Here is a 20,516-nt window from a genome sequence, read left to right as displayed (position 1 = left end):
CCGGCCACTGCACTCCAGCCTGGGCGACAGAGCGGGACTCCGTCTCAAAAAAAAAAAAAAGAAAAAAAAAAGAAAATAGTCCTCTGTGGGCCAGGCGTGGTGGCTCACGCCTGTAATCCCAGCACTTTGGGAGGCCAAGACGGGTGAATCACCTGAGGTCAGGAGTTTGTGCAACTGCACTCCAGCTTGGGCAACAAGAGTGAAACTCTGTCTCAAAAAAAGAAAAAAAATTTTAAAAGGCCAGGCACGGTGGTGCACGTCTGTGATCCCAGCACTTTGGGAGGCCAAGGTGGGTGGATCACCTGAGGTCAGGAGTTCGAGACCAACCTGGCCAACACGGTAAAACCCCGCCTCTACTAAAAATACAAAAATTAGCCGAGTGTGGTAGCACGCACCTGTAATCCCAGCTACTCAGGAGGATGAGGCAGGAGAATCGGTTGAACCTGGGAAGTGGAGGTTGCAGTGAGCCGAGATTGTACCATTGCACTCCAGCCTGGGTGACAGAGCAAGACTCTGTCTCAAAAAAGAAGAAAAGAAAAGAAAAGAAAGAAAAAGAAAATAGTCCCCTGTGTTCTGCCCTGAAATCTCTCTTGTCTCAGTTCTTCCTCTTGTATGTTCCCGCCGCTCTAGGCAGAACTGTTTTATTGCAGGAGACTCCTAGCAGTCTCTCTGTCTCCATTCTTTCTTCACAAATGCATCCTCTACCCTGCTGTGAAAACATAGATCTTATTGTGCCATGCCACTGCTCAGAAATCTTCAGGTATTCCCCATTGCTTACCAAATGCTTTTCCTGTGGTGTTTAGTGTTTTCCCAAGATGGCCAAAACAACATTTTCATTTTGTCTTTCACCATAACCTTATACATCTTCCATTTCCCATATCCACTGTACATAGTTATCCCTGGAGCGAGTGCATCCATTCCATCCACTGTCTTCATTATTTTTATTAAGGTATAATATAGATACAGTAAAATACACCCTAATTTTTTAGTGTCTAGTTTTAGTTGAGTGCATACGTAAGCTTTTTGTTGTTGTTTTTCATTTTTTTGAGATGGTCTTGCCCTGTCACCTAGGCTGGAGTGCAATGATGTATATAATCATGGCTCATTGCAGCCTCGGCCTCCTAGGCTCAAGCGATCCTCCCATCTCAGTCTCCTGAGTAGCTGTGACTACAGGCCAGTGCCACCACACTTGGCTAATTAAAAAAAAAAAAAAATATATATATATATATATATATATTAAGGGACAGGGTCTAACTTTGTTCGCCAGTTTGGTGTTGAGCTCCTGGACTCAAGTGATCCTCCTGCCTCAGCCTCCCAAAGTGTTGGCATTACAGGCATAAGCCACCATGCCTGACCCTAGTTTTGACAAATGCATACAGTTCTGTAGCCATCACCACAATAAAAATATGCAGTCATCCCTCAGAATCCATGGGGAATTGGTTCCAGGACCTCCTACAGATACCAAAATCCACATATGCTCAAGTCCCTGATATAAAATGGTACAGTTAGCTAGGTGTAGTGGTGCATACCTGTAGTCCCAGCTACTTAGGAAGCTGAGACAATAGGATCACTTGAGCCCAGGAGTTTGAGAAAAGTCTCGGCAACATAGCAAGACTCCATCTCAAAAAACAAGAATGGTATAGTAATTATATATAACCTATGCACATCCTCCCATGTATTTTAAAACAGGGGTGTCCCATCTTTTGGCTTCCTTGGACCACACTGGAAGAAGAATTGTCTTGGGCCACACATAAAATACACTAACCATAGCTGATGGGCAAAAAAAAAAAAAAAAAAAAATCACAAACAAATCTCATAATATTTTAAGAAAGTTTACGAATTTATTTTTGTTTTTTTTTTTGAGACTGAGTCTCGCTCTGTTGCTAGGCTGGAGTGCAATGGCTCAATCTTGCCTCACTGCAACCTCTGCCTCCCAGGTTCCAGTGATTCTCCTGCCTCAGCCTCCCGAGTAACTGCGATTACAGGCACACGTCACCATGCCCAGTTAATTTTGGGATTTTTAGTAGAGATAGTTTCTCCATGTTGGCCAGGCTGGTCTTGGACTCCTGACCTCAAGTAATCCGCCCTCCTTGGCCTCCCAAAGTGTTGGGATTACAGGCATGAAAGCCACTGCTCCTGGCCCAAGTTTACGAATTTGGATTGGGCCATATTCAAAGCCGTCCCGGGTTGCATGCAGCCCATGGGCTGTGGGTTGGACAAGCTTGCTTTAAAAGATCTCTAGATTACTTATAATACCTAATACAAAGTAAAGGCTTAAATAGTTGTTATACTATATTTTTAAATGTGTATAAGTCTTTACTGTTGAATTATTTTAAATATTTTTCTAGGTTGCTTTAGTACTGAATACAGTGTAAATGCTATGTTTTATTGTTTTTAATTTTTTTCACATTAAAATTAAATGTTTAAACATGTTAACAATTTTCTGTATTTGTGTCAGGTCTTTAAAATTTATATTTTTATTTATTTTTTAATTGACATAATTGTACACATTTATGGGGTACATAGTGAGTTTTTATGCAAATAATGTATAGTGATCAAGTCAGGGTATAATTAGCATAACCAAACCTTTTTTTTTTTTTTTTTTTGAGACAGAGTCTCACTGTGTCGCCCAGGCTGGAGTGCAGTGGCACGATCTTGGCTCACTGCAACCTCCGCCTCCTGGGCTCACGCCATTCTCTGCCTCAGCCTCCCGAGTAGCTGGGACTACAGGCGCCCGCCACCATGCCCGGCTAGTTTTTTTTGTATTATTTTTAGTAGAGACGGGGTTTCACCGTGTTAGCCAAGATGGTCTCGATCTCCTGACCTCATGATCCGCCCGCCTCGGCCTCCCAAAGTGCTGGGATTACAGGCGTGAGCCACCGCACCCAGCCTGTCCAAACCTTTTTAAAGAATATCCACAGTTGGTTGAATTCCTGAATGCAGAGCTGTGGATACCAAGGGCTGACTGTATAATCATTCTGTCATACCAAAAAATTCTCATGTGTCCTTTTGTAGTTAACCTTTCTCCTTCACTTCCAGCCCCTGGCAACCACTGAGATGTATTCTATTCCTACAGTTTTGCTTTTTCCAGCACATCATATAAATAGAATCATAGCCTTTGAGTCTGGCATTTGAGATTCATCCAAGTTGTGTATATATCAGTAATTTGCCGCTTTTTATTGTTGAGTAGTATTTTATAATATGGATGAGCCACAGTTTGCTTATCCATTTTTGAGTTCAGGGGTATTTGGAGTGTTTCCTGTTTTTTACCCAACTTCCCTTTTCAGCTCCTACTTATCTTATAAGGCATGCCTCACCTATTTCCTCCTCATCACCTTTTCCCAATGGCTCCTGTATGCCCGTATCACATTGTGTTACAGTTTATTGTATACACTTTTCATGAAGTCAGGAAGGCAAGTTGATTAGTTCTCTTGATGCCCCTGGCTGTCATCCCCAACATCTGCTGCAGAGCCTAGCAGTCACATGGGTGCTCAAGCAATAACTGGTGAATTGAAAAGGCCTGGATTCTCTTTTCTCCAAGGCATCACCTCTTCAGGCTGTCATGTGTAGAATCAAAGAGTTTTTTTATTTCTTTTAAGGGTAAAATAAATTTAGAAAATGCTATATACTCTATATCCCTCTTAAAGATTATACATGACTAAATAAAGGTTTTGAGAAGTCATACAGTAGAAAAATATTTTTAACTTTAATTTGACCCTATATTTCTGAGGTTTGTTCCACCATAAACTACCTAAACACATCCTGCAAAACTAATATTCCTAAAGAACACACTTGGGGGAAAAAAATGCTAGAACCAATATAACTCAATTAGATTTCTTCTGATCCAGCTAGGAACCCAAGATCACATATACATTTGATGGAAGGAGATTTTTCTATACTCATAGAGTTACGTATGCATAGGTGTACGATTTTCAGCTGAAGGTAACAATAGTTAAAATGGAGCCAAATATACTCCCATCACATTTGTGCCTGTATGCTAAATAAACGTGTTCATACTGGGCCTGCTGTACAGCAGAAGAGGGTGACCAAACAGCAAGATTTAATTCCTTCCCTTGTAATCCATTTCTGAAGTTCCCCTCTTGCCTTCCTAGAAATTTGATTTTGAAATCTTGTCTGTAGGGTTTTTGCTTGGAATTTTAAAAGGGTAAGAGAACATCACCTAATTTTACAGATGATTAGATTGAAGTGTAAAGATAATAAGCTTTGTTCAAGGTATATAGTTGCAAGGCTAGGCCCAGATCTGAAACTGGTTTTTTAGTTCCCATTTCAGTGCTTTCTTCCTGATAACCATTTGCCAGCGACTTATTATTATTATTATTATTAAAGTATTTGCTGTTGCCAGGTGTGGTAGCTCACACCTATAGTCCTAGCACTTTGGGAGGCCAAGGTGGGAGAATTGCTTGAGCCCAGGAGTTTGAGTCCAGCCTGGGCAACAAAATTAGACCCCATCTCTCAAAAAAAAAAAAAAAACTAGCCAGACATGATGGCATGTGTGCCTATAGCTCCAGCTACTCAGGAGGTTGAGGTGAAAGGATTCCTTGAGTCCAGGAATCCAAGGCTGCAGTGAGCTATGATCCTGCCAGTGTACTCCAGCCTGGGTGACAGAGTGAGACCCTGTCTCAAAAAAAAAAAAAAAAGTATTAGTTATGTTGAACCTGGTAAACCAATTTAAAGATTCCTTAATCTTACTTTTACTGAAAATTGTGAATATTTTTTTACTCCAAGAAAGGAATAAAACTATTTTTTTCTCAGGAAGTTTATCTATCTTAAATGTTAAATGTTTTTTCCCCTCTATGAACATACCACTGTGTTATCTGTAAATATATAATAATGTTGTAGCCCAAAGCCACAGGTAAAATATTTTTTGTCTGTATCCTCCTGAAGAGATCCTGGAACATATTTGTTTGTGAAAATACTATAGGTTAAAATGGTTGAGCTAAGGGAAAGTTACAGAGGATTCAATATCTTGAATGAAAGTGATTTTCAAGACTTAATTTAAGAGACATTTACCAGCTTGCTCCCAATTAACACACAAAAGAAAAAAATGATCTGAGCCCAGTTTGGCACTTTGGTGACTAATTACTTTTTTTTGTTTTTTGTAGGTAGGGAAAAGTGGCAATGTACCAGCAGGCACTACAGTGGATAGTACCATCACACATCCATCTGAGTTTGACTTTTACCTCTGTAGTCATGCAGGAATTCAGGTAATTTGGAAGCTGCTTCAGATCTTTGACTTGATAGGGAGATGTTTGCAAATTCAGCAACTAGCTTGAGTGGACTTGTTATTTAACACTATGCCTAACTTTGTTAATGCTTGTATCCTAGAATTGTCATCTTTTGGTCTAGGTATCTGCTTGTAGGTGTGCTAGGCAGAAGTATTTCTGAGTTTAAGGAGTAGGTTTCAATTATTTTCTCCTCTCGTGTCATGTCAGAAACACATTAATCAGGCCAGGCACGGTGGCTCACGCTTGTAATCCAAGCACTTTGGGTGGCCGAAGTGGGCAGATCACCTGAGGTCAGGAGTTTGAGACCAGCCTGACCAATGTGGCAAAACCCTGTCTCTACTAAAAAATACAAAAATTAGCTGGGCATGGTGGCGTGCCCCTATAGTCCCAGCTACTTGGGAGGCTGAGGCAGGAGAATCGCTTGAACTCCAGAGGTGGAGGTTTCAGTGAACCAAGATCATGCCACTGCACTCCAGCCTAGGTGACAGTGAGACTCCATCTCAAACAACAACAACAACAACAACAACAACAAATTAATCATAAAACTCTCTCCCCAGGGAACTAGCCGTCCCTCACATTACCAGGTCTTGTGGGATGACAACTGCTTCACTGCAGATGAACTCCAGCTCCTGACTTACCAGCTGTGTCACACCTATGTGAGGTGCACTCGCTCAGTCTCTATTCCAGCCCCTGCATATTATGCCCGGCTTGTAGCATTTAGGGCAAGGTATCATCTGGTGGATAAAGATCATGACAGGCAAGTTTCTTAGGCACAATAAAGTCTCTTTATATTTTAGTAGCATGTTAAAAAAATGAGCTACGATAGAAAACTCTTTTAAAGATTTAAACTTTCTCTCAGGGTTTAAATTATAAGGACCATATAAAGTTGCATGTGCCTCTGAGAGCTTGTAATGTGACTTTTGGTCCAAGAAGTGCTTAGGCTTGTTTATACTTGCATTGTATCTCTAAAGGAGTTTAATCTGGAGCTGCTTGTGGTTCTCCCATGGAGCCAAATGCATTTCAGTTCTGCTCAGGTCCTAAGTAGCCTCAAAAAGTGGTCAACACAGTACCCTGGCTCCGGTCAAAGCAGTCACAGGGCTGTGGATTCCACTTCATGCAAGTGAGGAGGCCTGACCAGTTCCCTTTGCTTTTGGTACATTCTGGAAAAATACCCCAGAGTGAACCTGGATATGTATGTGAGAGTGGGGGCACAGACCATTCTCACTCTCAAGTAGGCATCTTCGGAGAATAAGAGAATCTGATATTTTGACCTATTCCTGAGCTTCTATTAAATAGTTAAACAAGCTCTCTGCATTAATTTTCTTTTCCAAATGACCATCTGTGAAGTGTAGCAGTTTCTGGGCTCTTCCCCAAGTCTGAATTCAGCTGCTAAATAGTAGACATTCCACTGCAAGTCTATTTCTGTAAGGGTTGAAAATACACTATTACGGAACACGTCCAGCTGTGGCTTTGTACCTTCCATTCTGTAATGTGCTTTCATTTATTTGGCATATTTATTAGGTATTGACTGCGTGCCCAGTACTGTACTAGGTGCTAGAAATACTAAGATGAGTAAGACGTATTTCTTGTCCACAGGGATTTTATGTTTCAGTACGGGAGACAATATAGCAAATATACAACTGACAAGTAGCCCAAGTCAGTACAGATAAAAGTGCAGTGGGACACCAGAGGAGAGGCTTTTAGAGAAGATTTCATAGCTGGATGGGTAGAATTTGGCTCTACAAAAAAGAGAAAAGAATTTTCAGGGCAGAGGGAACAATGGATACAAGGAGAGAAAGCAAGTGACATGTTTGTACAGTAGCAAATTTTCTTTGGCTGGAGGATAGGAAAGGGGAACAAGCAGGTATGAGGCTGCAAAAGTATGTTAGAACAAGACTGTTTGTTAAATGTAAATGCTGTTCCTAGGATAGAATAGACAGGACTTAACAGTTAATTGGATATGCGTGTCAGAGGAAAGGGTGAAGTAAAAGATGGCTAAGATTTTGAGTCTAGATGATAAGGATAATAATCACTTAAAGAGAAAGTCAGAAGAGGAATGGATATTAACAGCTTGTCAAGCCCTTTATATCACATGGTATCCTTAAGTAGTATGTTTAGAAGTTGTTGTTGTTACTCCAAAAGACTAAAGTTCAGAGGAGTTATTATGTTTCCAAGGTTATACAGTTAGTGAGGGGAAGAAAAGAAGAGACTGGTGGCACAATAGCATTTGCTGGGAATTTCCTTCAACTAATGGTTTATTGAGACTTTGTGGTATTATGTGCTAGACACCAAGGATACAGTGGTGAGCAAGGTGGACAAAGTTGCTGCTTTCTTGGAGTTTATATCCCAGTGGGAAAATAAATAATTACCCAAGTAATAATTTAATTTCAATTGTACCATGAAAGAAAAATATAGGATTCTGTGAAAGCATGTTCCAGGTGGCTCTGACCTGGACCTTAAAGTCAAAGAAGATTTCTATGGGGAAAAATGACATTTGACTGAAGCCTAAAGAAATTAGCCAGACATAATGGGCAGTGGAAATCTTTATATGGATACTGTTAAGGATTGTGTCTTTGCAGACATTATATTATTTAATTCTTGCAGCAGCCCATTAAAGAAGTTCAGTTGAGCCAACTGATGTTTAGAGGACCATAACAGATTATTCAAGAAGCTAAAGCTTAAGCCTAAGATATTCTAGAATCTAGTACGGTTTGTGCTATTTGAAATGTGTGAAGTTTGAAGTGGTCTTCTGTTATACCTGTTTTTTGTTTTTGTTGTTGTTGTTGTTGGTTTTTTGTTTGTTTCTTTGTTTGTTTTGCTTTGTTTTGTTTTGTTTTATTCTCTTTACAGTGCGGAAGGCAGTCATGTGTCAGGACAGAGCAACGGCCGGGATCCTCAGGCCTTGGCTAAGGCTGTGCAAATCCACCATGATACCCAGCACACGATGTATTTTGCCTGAGAGTCTCAGAAAAAGAACTCAACCAATTTGGCACCCCATGCAGCCTCAAAATGTTTCAAATGCCTACCGCCTCTAGATCGAGCCAAGTTGACTTCAGGTGGTCTTCTACCAGCAGCTTGGAATAGTTGCACTGAATCTATACTTCGCAGCACTGTCTGATGCGTCAACAAAATTGAGCCATTTTTTTAAAGTAATAGATACTCATAGATTATCTTTTCTGATGCACTGGACTGAATTTTTACCTCAATGTGCAAAGGCTGATCAGCCTGAACTTTCTAAAGGACTTTACAAGAAGGGTTTCTATGGAATATTTTGCTAGCTGTGGTGTTCACCGCATCCCTCTAGTCTTAGAAAAGAAGATTATTCCTTTTTTCTGTAGTCATTGAGTGGGGTGTATGCATAAGTGGGAGAGAAAAACCAAACAATCTACTTCAGTTCAGTGTAACTATTTAATTGTGTGGGTCCATAGACTTTTTAATGAAGATTTCTGACTTTGCCACTGTAAATGCCTTTAATGAGCATTAATTTTTGAAAGTTTGTTACAGAGTTTTATTAGGTTTATTACTTTATCTTATTGATCTCTGCAGACTTGTGCTGGTGCAAGTACACGCTGCCAGGCAATTTGCACTATATTTGGCTGCAGATTCAAACAGGCAGTTCTCTTATTTGGTCGACTTTTGTGAATGTGTGACATAAACAGATGTAATGCATGTCACGGTGACAGAGATAACACTGCCATGATAAAAGTACTCATGTTTCCCCCTATTTGAAAAAAAAAAATTGCTTTTAGTATTTTTCCAAGTTTTCAAAAGTGCCCATTTTATGCTGCTGTGTGGTTTGTTAGATCTAAATGATTTTTCAACTTTTCTCATAGAAACTTAACTTTGGCAATAAACATTTTTTAAGGTCTCTCCTCTTCCTTCCCCAACAATGTAGTTTTCTAGATGAGACTTCGGTATGATTTTATCAGCTATTTCTTATATATCATAATCTGGCAATTTCTGAAACCAATCAGAAAAGACATATATTTCCATGCCTTTTTGAAGAATTATTTTTACCTGTTTTATATTCACAGTTGGTGTCCTGTCACTTTGTTTTAAAATAAGCTAGAACCAGGATGCTTCCTTATTGGAAAGGCTTTGCCAGTCCTTAAGGTACATTGAGTGATGCTGCAACTTGCAAACATGTACCAGCATTTAAAATTTCTTTTCCTGGGAATCAAGGTAACTCACACGACTACTTGCAGTATAAATTTTTTGCTTCTCTTTCGACCTGAAATGTACTTGGTGGGTTTTCCTTCCTTTTATTAAACTAAAACTGTGTGGAAAAGGTTGATTTTTCTTAATAGATTCTGAATTCCACTCACAGGGAGATGGGATTCCTTTCTCGTCCCAACAAAGGGAGTTGCTCTAAAGCGAGCATCAGTTAAAATGTAGGGGAAAATGTATTCTGTATGTAGTGTAGATAATACTTTGTGAATGGACAACAGTTACATAGTGTCTTGGTAGCTCCAGCCAGTGTTTCCCAGCCCAGAGTTTACTGACTTGTAATTCTCTATCCGGGACATCAGGAGTGAGGGATGGAAAAGGGGATAAAAGGCCTGGAGCCACACTCCATATGGCTGAGGAAGGCGCTAGGGAAAGAGATAGACACAATGGGGTAAAAACAGTTTTGCCTCCCCTGCCTGGAAACTGCTGGTGGGGAAATGATGGTGAAGGGTGTTTGCTAGAACTCATGAGACGTTTCAAATCTCATAAACTAGCCTTCTCAAAATCCCAGCAATATAAAGCACTGTTTTTCTTCAGTCATTTAAATAAACTTGTAAATACATTGAAGTTTACATTTCCATGTGCTGTTGATCAATGGCGCCACCTGTGTTTGCTGATGAGCCTGGTCTCTGAGAGAGAGTTTTATAATGTCGATGAGGCCTGTTGCTCATTAAGATAAGTGCAGACGTCCTTAATCCCTGCAGATAGTGGGATGAAAAGCAAGTTCTGTAACTGAAGCACAACGTAGCCAGGAGTGAAGAGATGGCAGATGTTAATTTCTTAAAATTTTCCTTTTTTTTTTTTTTTGCAAATACCTCACTTGGATAATACAAATCAGGACATGTTGGTGAGGGGCTGGCTGCTGCTTTTATTCACACTTGTTCAGGGAGAGCACAGAGAATACCCTTCAGCATGGCCACTCTGGATCCAAGAGGAGGAAAAAACGGAAGCTTTTTTAGGAGAAGGAGGACTCGCAGGAATCCAAGATGTGAAGAACTCTTGGTGGCTGGCTGGCTGGCCAGCGGGCACCACACCTGCACTTGAGTGCCTCGGGCTTGCTTATTAATAATGCACAGAAGAAGCGTCACTTCTCACCATCTCCTGGCATGTATGGAGCAGGGAGCAAGGCCATGTTCCAAAATCCCTGATTAGCTTGTCTTGCTCTACGCTCGACCTCGAACAATACAGCTTGTAAGACCTCAGTCAGTCCTGGCACGCTGGGGTATATCAGTGTGGTGGTGGAAGAAAAGCCGGGAGGCCTATTTTTATAGAAAATAGTACCACTAAAGGTGCAATGCTGTCGTTTTGGACAAAAGGAAAGAAATTTGGAAGAACTGGGATTATTGGCAAAAACGTGCTGAGGGGTGAATCTTGATGAGCTAATCACTGCAGAACCAGAGTTGCAGCAATATGATTGCGAGCAAGTCTGAATGCATGGTTTTACTTTAACTCGGCTTGACAATTTCAATAGGTAACCCCCTCGGGACTGACTGAGTCGTTACGCATGTGTCAATCAATGGGAGGTGTGCATTCTCTAGAAGTAGTTTTAGGCTGTTTGGTTTGGTTTGGTTTTTGTTTTTTAAATGCAGCCTGTTTAGGCACTGTCATGTGGTGTGAAAGATTTAAATGTAGCAATGCTAAAGAATAATAATTTGGGGATAAGAAGTGGGGACATTGGCCGGGCGCGGTGGCTCACGCCTATAATTCCAGCACTTTGGGAGGCCGAGGTGGGTGGATCACCTGAGGTCGGGAGTTCAAGACCAGCCTGACCAACATGGTGAAACCCCATCTCTACTAAAAATACAAAAAATTAGCCGGGCCTGGTGGTGGATGCCTGTAATCCCAGCTACTTGGGAGGCTGAGGCAGGAGAATCGCTTGAACCCAGGAGGTGGACGGTGCAGTGAGCTATTACTCCAGCCTGGGCAACAAGAGCGAAACTCCGTCTCAAAAAAAAAAAAAAAAGGGGGGACATTAAGAGAGTGGTGATGACCCAAATGTTGAACCGATTATGTTTTGGTGGTGGTGTTGTTAGCTGTTGAATCCTGAATGGCTTATAAAGTGAATTAGCTGGCTTAATGCAGCCAGCGTTCTGGGCAGCAGAACATATTCATTCTTACTGTAAATTCTATTTGCTGCTTCCAAAGGTGATGATTTTCAAGCAGACATGTTCTATATGGTCTGTGTTTTAGGATCTGGTGCCCAGCCTCTATCAGAGCTTACCTACCTGGCAAAGCTGCCTACCCTTAGAGTGGGAAAATATAATCCACTGTTTAATAAGGCTCACCCTCTCCACCCTGTCCTAATGACCTTTTGTGAATGTGCTGTAATATTTTCTTGCTCAATAGCAAGGTGGTAGCTCTGCTTTCATTTTAAGAAAGTGGAGGCTGAGGGCATTGTATCAATACTGTTTCAACTCCAAGAAGTTTTCCTTGTAAAATTAAAGGAAAGATCTTGTTATTGATTAACCATTTTCTTATGCCTTGCTATTGACATATTCATGCTCTTTCTATGTCTAGTGGCTGAAAATGTTTGCATTTGTTCATTTGACTAATGGTGTGATTTTTGTTTCTATATTATTAGACCTGTAATGTTTTAAAATGTATTTTATTAAATTTGGACTGGATGTATGTCTCTAGCAATACGAGGTACTTTCTAAACTATTAAGGGAGGGGTTGTATCCTCATGTTGAGATAAGATGATGGTCGTTTAAATTTTGCAGTTTTTTTTTTTGGCCTGCAGGGATATTTTGTGTTTATGTGTCCAAAAAAGGAATAAATTGGCATTCTTGTGCCAAAAGTTGTTTTTCCTGTCAATTGTCTAATAAGTATACAGTACACTGTAATGGCAACATACATGGTTGCTTTTTAAAAACAATTTCCTCTGTATGAGAAATTTTACAAAGAACAGTGAAAAAACTTTGTGTTTTTAACTCTTGGGACTCCCTATTTTTAAAAATTGCTATTTGGTATACAATTATTATGTGTCAATTAAAACTAAAATAAAACTTTTAAAAAAGAAATTGCTATTTGAGAATTTTAGAAGAGCTTTTCAGCAACACTTCACATATGAAAACTTTTACAAGATTGATCAGAGTTCTGGATATGGCTCTCAATGGGAAGATCTATTTAAGCAATGCTTGAGAAGAATCTGCAGTCTCCAGAGGGCAGTGTGGCCACACACTTTATAAGACTTAACTTCTCCAGAGGAGAAGCTGCTCCAATTCATCCAACCTGGGGCTATCCAGTCTCATCTTTAGAACAATTCTCACCAGCAAAGCCCTTTTGCTAAGTCATGGCAGGGACAATTCCTTAGGGAATTTATAGTTTGCCAGAGGAGAAAGTTCTGCATATAACTCTACTAGAAGGCAGTTGCTTTTTCCATCTGTGTACTATCTCCTCCATATTTATCAGTTATCAAACATTTATCGGCCGGGCGCGGTGGCTCAAGCCTGTAATCCCAGCACTTTGGGAGGCCGAGACGGGTGGATCGCGAGGTCAGGAGATCGAGACCATCCTGGTTAACACGGCGAAACCCCGTCTCTACTAAAAAATAGAAAAAACTAGCCGGGCGAGTTGGCGGGTGCCTGTAGTCCCAGCTACTCGGGAGGCTGAGGCAGGAGAATGGCGTAAACCCAGGAGGCGGAGCTTGCAGTGAGCTGAGATCCGGCCACTGCACTCCAGCCTGGGCGACTGCGAGACTCCGTCTCAAAAAAAAAAAAAAAAAAAAAAAAATTATCATGAACTCGGTACATGCCATGCTCTGCCTAGGTGCTGGGAACACAGAAGAGTAAAAACTTAATTATTCAAAGAATTCATTCTAATTTGGCATGAGATGGAGGAAGAGGCAGCGAGATTAACAACACTGGGTGCCTACTATCTGTCAGTCACTTTATTTATTTATTTATTTATTGAGTATAGAGTCTCGCTCTGCTGCCCAGGCTGAAGCGCAGTGGTGCGATCTCGGCTCACTGCAAGCTCCACTTCCCGGGTTCACATCATTCTCCTGCCTCAGCCTCCCGAGTAGCTGAGACTACAGGCGCCCACCACCTCGCCTGGCTAATTTTGTATTTTTAGTAGAGACGGGGTTTCACCATGTGAGCCAGGATGGTCTCAATCTCCTGACTGCGTGATCCGCCCGCCTCGGCCTCCCAAAGTGCTGGAATTATAGGCGTGAGCCACCATGCCCGGTTTATTTTTTTAATTATTTTTTATTTAGTTTTTTAAGACAGGGTCTCACTCTGTCACCCAGGCTGGAGTGCAGTAGCACGATCATAGCTCCCTGCAGCCTTGACCTCCCAGGCTCAAGCAATCCTGCCACCTCAGCCTGCTGAATAGCAGGAACTACAGGAAGTGCGCATCACCATGCCCTGCTAATTTTTGTATTTTTGTAGAGATGGTGTTTTGCCATGTTGCCCAGGCTGGTCTCAAACTCCTGGGCTCAAGCCATCCTCCCACCTTGGCCTCTCAAAATGCTGGGATTACAGGTGTGAGCCACTGCACCGGGTCTGTCAGTCACTTTCTATTGATATCTTCATCCCAGCAACAGAGCGTTGGTGGGCACTGTATCAATACTGCTTCAAGAATTTTTCCTTGTAAAATTAAAGGAAAGATCTTGTTATTGATTAATCATTTTGTAGTCAGAAACCATGGGGTAGTCAGAAAATAGAAAAAACAGTGTTGCTGGGATAAAGATACCAATAAAAAGTGACTGATAGGCCGGGTCAAATGTTTTCCCTTACTCCTTCTTTGGGAGATAGGATCCCTCTTTTTTTATAGAAAATTTGTTGTTGTTATTATTATTACTATTATTGAGATGGAATCTCACGGTGTCACCCAGGCTGGAGTGCAATGGCGAAATCTTGGCTCACTGCAACCTCTGCCTCCTGGTGTTCAAGCGATTCTCCTGTCTCAGCCTCCCAAGTAGCTGGGATTACAGGTGTGTGCGCCACCACGCCCAGCTAATTTTTGTATTTTTAGTAGAGACAGGCTTTCACCATGTTGGCCAGGCTGGTCTCAAACTCCTGACCTCAGGTGATCCGCCCACCTCAGCCTCCCCATGTGCTGGGATTACAGACATGAGCCACCGCACCCGGTCAGAAACCTCATTATTTTGTATGATTCAGGTATGTCCAAATGGCCTTATTCCCACCTCACCCCCCACCACTTGTGTCATGCTCATGTCCATCCCTGAATTTCTGGGGGATGTGTTACATCAGTCAGGAATGGCTTGTGGGCCCACTCCTGTTAGGGGGACGGTGGCCAGGAAGTAGGGGAATGACAGACTGATCAGCACCATCACAAGGCATGTGTCCCTTTTGGTTCTCTGTTTCTTTTTCTCTGTCTCTTGCCTCTGATTTCTTCTGTGTTGACTATTCTCCAGAAGCTAGTGGCAAGTCTTTTTTTTTTTCTTTGACCGGGTCTTGCTCTGTTGTCCAGGCTGAAGTGCAGTGGTATTATATCATAGCTCACTGAACCTCAAACTCCTGGGCTCAAGCGATCCTCATGCTTCAGTTTCCTGAGTAGCAGGGACTACAGGAGCGTGCCACCATCCCCAGCTAGTTTAAAAAATAATAATTTGTAGAGATATAGTCTTACTTTGTTGCTCAGGCTGACTTTTTTTTAAGAGATGAGATCATGCTATGTTGTCCAGGTTGGCCTCAAACTCCTGGCCTCAAATGATCCCCCATCCTCAGCCTTCTAAGTAGCTGGGATTATAGGTACGAGCCACCACTCCCAGCCAGTGGCAAGTCTTTAAAGAGAAGAGGGACAAAATCAGGGGTAGATGGGTTGGAAGAAAACTAGCAACTATATTACAAATTGAAGAAAGAAAATAAATTTAGTTTAATAAACATTTCTGGAGTTTCTACGATGTGCTAGGAAATACAAATATGAAAGACAAGTTAAAAAAAAGATCATGATATGTTTGAATTATAAGTAATCTTAGTAATTTTTGATTATAAGGGATGAGGGAGGAATGGGACGCAAGGCAGGCACCAGGTCCTGACAGGACAGGACAGAAGTTAAATGGCATTTCACGGAGTTTAGAGTTTATCACATAGGTACAGGGGAATAACAGACTCTAATCTGTTAATTTTGCCAGCAGTATTGTGACTAGGTTGAAGCTGAAGTTCTGCTAAAGAGAAGTTCAATTTTTATTGCAATAGCCAAGCAAAAGATGATAAGGCTTGAATCTGAGCAGTGATACTGCCGTTGAAAGAAGGAATGAACACATGAGGTAGTCAGAAAATAGAAAACACAGAACTTGGCGACAAAATGGATACAGAGAGTGAGGGAAGGAGGCAGACTCATTAGAAGGGCTCTCAGGTTTCTGGCTTGGGCAGCTGGGTAAAAAACAGTGCCACTGAGAGAATGAACAGAGAAGAAGATGATTTTTAGGAAGGAGGAAGGTGGTAAGTTCAGTTTTGTACAAGCTGGAGATGAGAGCTGGTGCCTTTGGACTAGAGAAAGAGATAGGAAGCCGTAAATACATAGGTGGTAATTAAAACCATTCAAATATGTGCCCAGAAAGATCACGCAGGCCAAGAAGAGATGAAAAACTTAGAGTCCTAGGGAACACAAATATTTAAAGGGTAGACCAGAGGAAGAGAGATGTCCAAAGGAAGTAAAACATGAATGGCCCTGCACAGTGGCTCACGCCTATAATCCCAGCACTTTGGGAGGCCGAGGTGGGCGGATCACGAGGTCAGGAGTTCAAGACCAACCTGACCAGCACGGTGAGAACCCATCTCTACTAAAAATACAAAAATCAGCTGGGCGTGGTGGCAGGCGCCTATAATCCCAGCTACTCAGGACGCTGAGGCGGGAGAATCACTTGAACCCGGGAGGTGGAGGTTACAGTGAGCCGAGATTATGCCACTGCACTCCAGCCTGGGCAACAGAGGGAGACTCTGTCTCACAAAACAAAGAAACAAAACCCATGGACAAATGGATACAAGAGAACAAGTTGTCTTAGAAATCAAGGGAAAAGAGCATTTAATCAAGTATGTACAGGATGGACTATGTAGGAGTTAGCTGTGTGACACTGGGCAAGTTAACCTCTCTTAGACTCAAGTTTTCTTATTCATAAAATGGAGATAGTACTAGTACTTACATCCCAGGGTTGGAAAGATTAAATGCAATCATATACATAAAGGCTTGAAAACACATATACATAAGCTACAAAGAAGAAGGAAGTAGCTAACTATCCAATAGTGATCTAAAAAGACAAAATCTGAAAAGTTTCCATTGGAATTTGCAGCAAGGAAGTTATAGGTGACCCTGGTGAAAGCAATATCTGTGGCTGGAGAGGCAGAAGCTTGACTACAGAGATCTGAAGAACCTGTAGTACTATAGTTGGTAGGTTGGATATAAAGGGAAATAATGAAGTCTGATATTAGCTGTGGTAGGAAATGATTCGTTTTTCAGAATGGGAGAGATTGAGCACATTTACGCACTAGGGAAGGAGTCAGTAAAGAGGGACAAACTGGAAATACTGGAAAGAGAAAAGACGCACAATAGAGGGCAAACTTGAAGGAAGTTGGAGGGAATGAGATCTGATGTACAAGTGGAAAAAAACTAGAAGAGGAAAGAGTGCGAGAAGACTCTACTGTATTGCCTTTTCTAACGTTTTTGACGTATGTGTATAGTAAAATATTTAGATCTTAAGTGTGGAGCCCAACTTTTTGCAAAGCAGAGACATCCATGTAACTTCCACCCAGATTTAAAAACAGAAGCCCTCCAGGACCCCTTCTGAGTCACTACCTGAACCTATTCTGGTCAAAGATAACCACTATCTTTTTTTAAAACAGTTTTTTGAGGTGTCATTGATATAGAAAAGCTACACATATCTAATGTTACAATTTAATGGGTTTGAGCATATGCATCACCATAATCAAACCTATCCACTGTCTTGACCTGGGTGTGATGGCACAAATCTGTAGTCCCAGCTACGTGGGAGGCTGAAGTAGGAGGATCTCTTGAGGTCAGAAGGTCAACGCTGCAGTGAACTGTGATGACACCTGTGAACAGCCACTGCACTCCAACCTGGGCAACAGAGTGAGACCTTGTCTATGAAAAAACAACAACAACAACAACAACAACAACAACAAACAAAAAAGGCCGGATGCAGTAGCTCACGCCTATAATTCCAGCACTTTGGAAAGCCTAGGTGGGTGGATTCCTTGAGCTCAGGAACTCAAGACCAGCAAGGGGAATGTGGCAAGACCCCGTCTCCACAGAAAAATTTAAAAATTAGCCAAGTATGGTGGTGCATACCCTGTAGTCCCAGCTACTCTGGAGGCTGAGGTGGAAGGATCAGTTGAGCTGGGAGGTCAAAGCTGTGCATCAAATAAACAAGAACAAAAACCATAAAAGGCTATCTTGATTTGTCACACCACAAGTAGTTTTGCTTGTTTTGAATTTATATAAATAGAATCTTGTTTCTGGCTTCTTTTGCTCAATTTTATGTTTATGAGATTCAACCATGTTGTATATAACAGAGATGTATTCCTTTTTGTTGCTATATGGTATTCCATTGTATGAATAGACCACAATCCATTAACCAGGCTTTGGCACTGTGGTTGTTTCCGTGTTTTGGCTATTGTGAATAATGCTCCTATGAACATGGGTGTACAAATATTTCTTCAAAGCCACTTTTCAATTTCTTTAAGGCATATACTCAAAATTGCTGCTCATATGGTAATTCTAGGTTTAATTTTTGAGGAACTGCCATACTGTTCTCTATAGCAGCTACACCAGTTTACATTCTTACCAGCATGTAGGGTAGCTGGGGTTCCAATTTCTCCACATTCTCATCAGTGCTTGTTATTTTCTGTTGTTTTTATTTTTCAATAATAACCATCCTAATGAATGTGAAATGGTATCTCATTGTGGTTTTGACTCTCATTTTTCTAATTGTTAGTGATATTGAGCATAATTTAGTGTGATTACTGGCCATTTATGTGTTTTCTTTGGAGAAATGTCTATTCAAGTCTTTTGCCTGTTTTTGTTTGATTTTTGTTTTGTTTTGTTTTGTTTTTGAGATGGGATCTCTCTCTGTCTCCCAGATTGGAGTGTGATGCTGTGATCATAGCTCACTGGAGCCTCAACCTCTTGAGCTCAAGAGATTCTCCTGCCACAGCATCCCAAGTATTTGGGACTACAGGTGCACGTCACCACACCCAGCTCATAATTTTTAAAAATTTTTTTGTACAGATGGGGGTCTCACTATGTTGCCCAAGCTTGTCTCGAACTCCTGGGCTCAAGTGATTGTCTCACCTAGGTTTCCTAAAGTGTCAGGATTACAGGCATGAGCCACCATGCCCGGCTCTAGTTCCTTAATCTCTGAAGGACAATTTTGATAAGTAATATTGTTTGATGACTTTTTCTTTCAGCACTTTGAAGATGTTACTCTGTTGTCTTTCCACTTCTATTGTCCTATTGGAAATTGAACTCTCAGCTCCTTGGAAGCTCCTTTCCCTTTTTCCTATGGTAATTTTTAGTATCTTCTTTTTGTCTTTGATTTGCAATACTTTTACTATAATAGGCCTGAGGATTTTTGTATTATCCTTCTGAGGACTTTGTCTCATTCACCTTTGTGAAACCAACACACAGTGTCTGGCATACAGTAGGTGCTCTTTAATGTATGGTAAACAAATGAAATCCAGGGCTCCCACAGATACTTAAAGAAGCAATGCTCAAACTTCTCTCTGCCCTAAACCTTGCTGTCCTGGTAATACTGTCTCATTTATCCCCGAGCTCCAGGCCTTGTGATCTCTTTCCTTGCCCTGCCTCCTGGTCCCTGCATTGGCATTTATTTGGGCTTGGTTTGTCTTGTGGTTAGTTTTCTTCCTCCAGCTGCCTTCAGAGTCTCAGTGTCCCATATGATATTAACCTCCAACCCCAAGTGTGTGTCAGGGCGTGGGGGAGAGAATTCATACATTAAGAGTAATGAAGAGTTTAAAATTCTTGTTAAAAAAGATCCCAAACGCAATGACAATTTATTTTGCATATTACCTTTCAACACATAACATTTTATATAGTTGTAATGTTAATATATTTAGGATTTTATATTCTGCTATTTGCATTAACTGCCACATAATGAGCAGTCATTGTTTTTCAAGACTGAAATCATGTGGTCATAATTTATTTGGTAAGCATTTACTGAACATCTATGTCCTGCCTGACCCTGTGGTAGGCACTGGGGCTACAAAGATAAATAATAGATGGTTTTCTTCATGCTTTTGAGACTTACATGTTTAGTGGGAGAAAGAGGATGAGGAAGAGGAAGGCTATGTCAACAAAGGACACCAGCAAAGTGTTTTATATTGCACCACAGGAAGTGCAGGAAGGGACACATGGGAGGGAATGTCAGGAAGTTGTCATGAAGGCAGGAAGACATGACCTGAATTTTGAAATACAAGTGGATTTCACTAGTCAGATGGAGATGTTGACGTTATAGGGCATTAATAAATCATATCCTCTTATCTGTTCCAGTTCAGAACAAATTGAAAAGTAAATACCAAAAAGTTTTTGGTAGGACTTTTTGGAGGAAGGGCCAGGCATGGTGGCTCACACCTGTAATCCCAGCACTTTGGGAGGCCGAGGCGGGAGGATCATTTGAGGTCAGGAGTTCAAGACCAGCCTGGCCAATATGGTGAAACTCCATCTCTACTAAAAATGCAAAAATTAGCCGGGTGTGGTGGTGCACACCTATAGCCCCAGCTACTCAGGAGAATGAGGAAAGAGAATCACTTGAACCTGGGAGGCAGAGGTTTGTAGTGAGCTGAGATCATGTCACTGCACTCCAGCCTGGGCAACAAGAGACTCCACTTCAGAAAAAAAAAAGAAAAAAGAAAACCTGGGAGCGGTGGCTCAACTTGTAATTCCAGCACTTTGGGAGGCCGAGGTGGGCGGAACACCTGAGGTCAGGAGTTTGAGACTAGCCTGGCCGACACGGTGAAACTCTGTCTCTACTAAAAGTACAAAAAAGCTGGGTGTAGTGGTGCACAGTGTACACCTGTAGTCCCAGCTACTTGGGAGGCT

General features: G+C 41.4%; 1 protein-coding gene across 8 annotated transcripts in view; it reads left to right on the top strand.

The window, feature by feature from the left end:
• Nucleotides 1–12,493, top strand: part of LOC117092889 (protein argonaute-4) — a 53,383-nt gene extending 40,890 nt beyond the window's left edge. For 2 of the 8 annotated variants that reach the window (XM_033227135.1, XM_033227131.1), the window contains 3 exons: nucleotides 5,124–5,225; nucleotides 5,804–6,003; nucleotides 8,097–12,486. In XM_033227135.1, coding sequence (XP_033083026.1) covers nucleotides 5,124–5,225; nucleotides 5,804–6,003; nucleotides 8,097–8,205 — 411 coding nt within the window. In that variant the 3' untranslated portion in view covers nucleotides 8,206–12,486. Of the gene's footprint in view, nucleotides 1–5,123; nucleotides 5,226–5,803; nucleotides 6,004–8,096 lie in introns of all 8 variants that reach the window. The other 6 variants (XR_004440952.1, XR_004440949.1, XR_004440950.1 and 3 more) reach the window with 6 other exon arrangements.
• The last annotated feature ends 8,023 nt before the right edge of the window (nucleotides 12,494–20,516 follow it).

Source organism: Trachypithecus francoisi, unplaced genomic scaffold (assembly GCF_009764315.1).
Source record: "Trachypithecus francoisi isolate TF-2019V2 unplaced genomic scaffold, Tfra_2.0 Lachesis_group12, whole genome shotgun sequence".
NCBI classification, from domain to species: domain Eukaryota; kingdom Metazoa; phylum Chordata; class Mammalia; order Primates; family Cercopithecidae; genus Trachypithecus; species Trachypithecus francoisi.
This window is presented reverse-complemented; position numbering and strand designations above follow the sequence as displayed.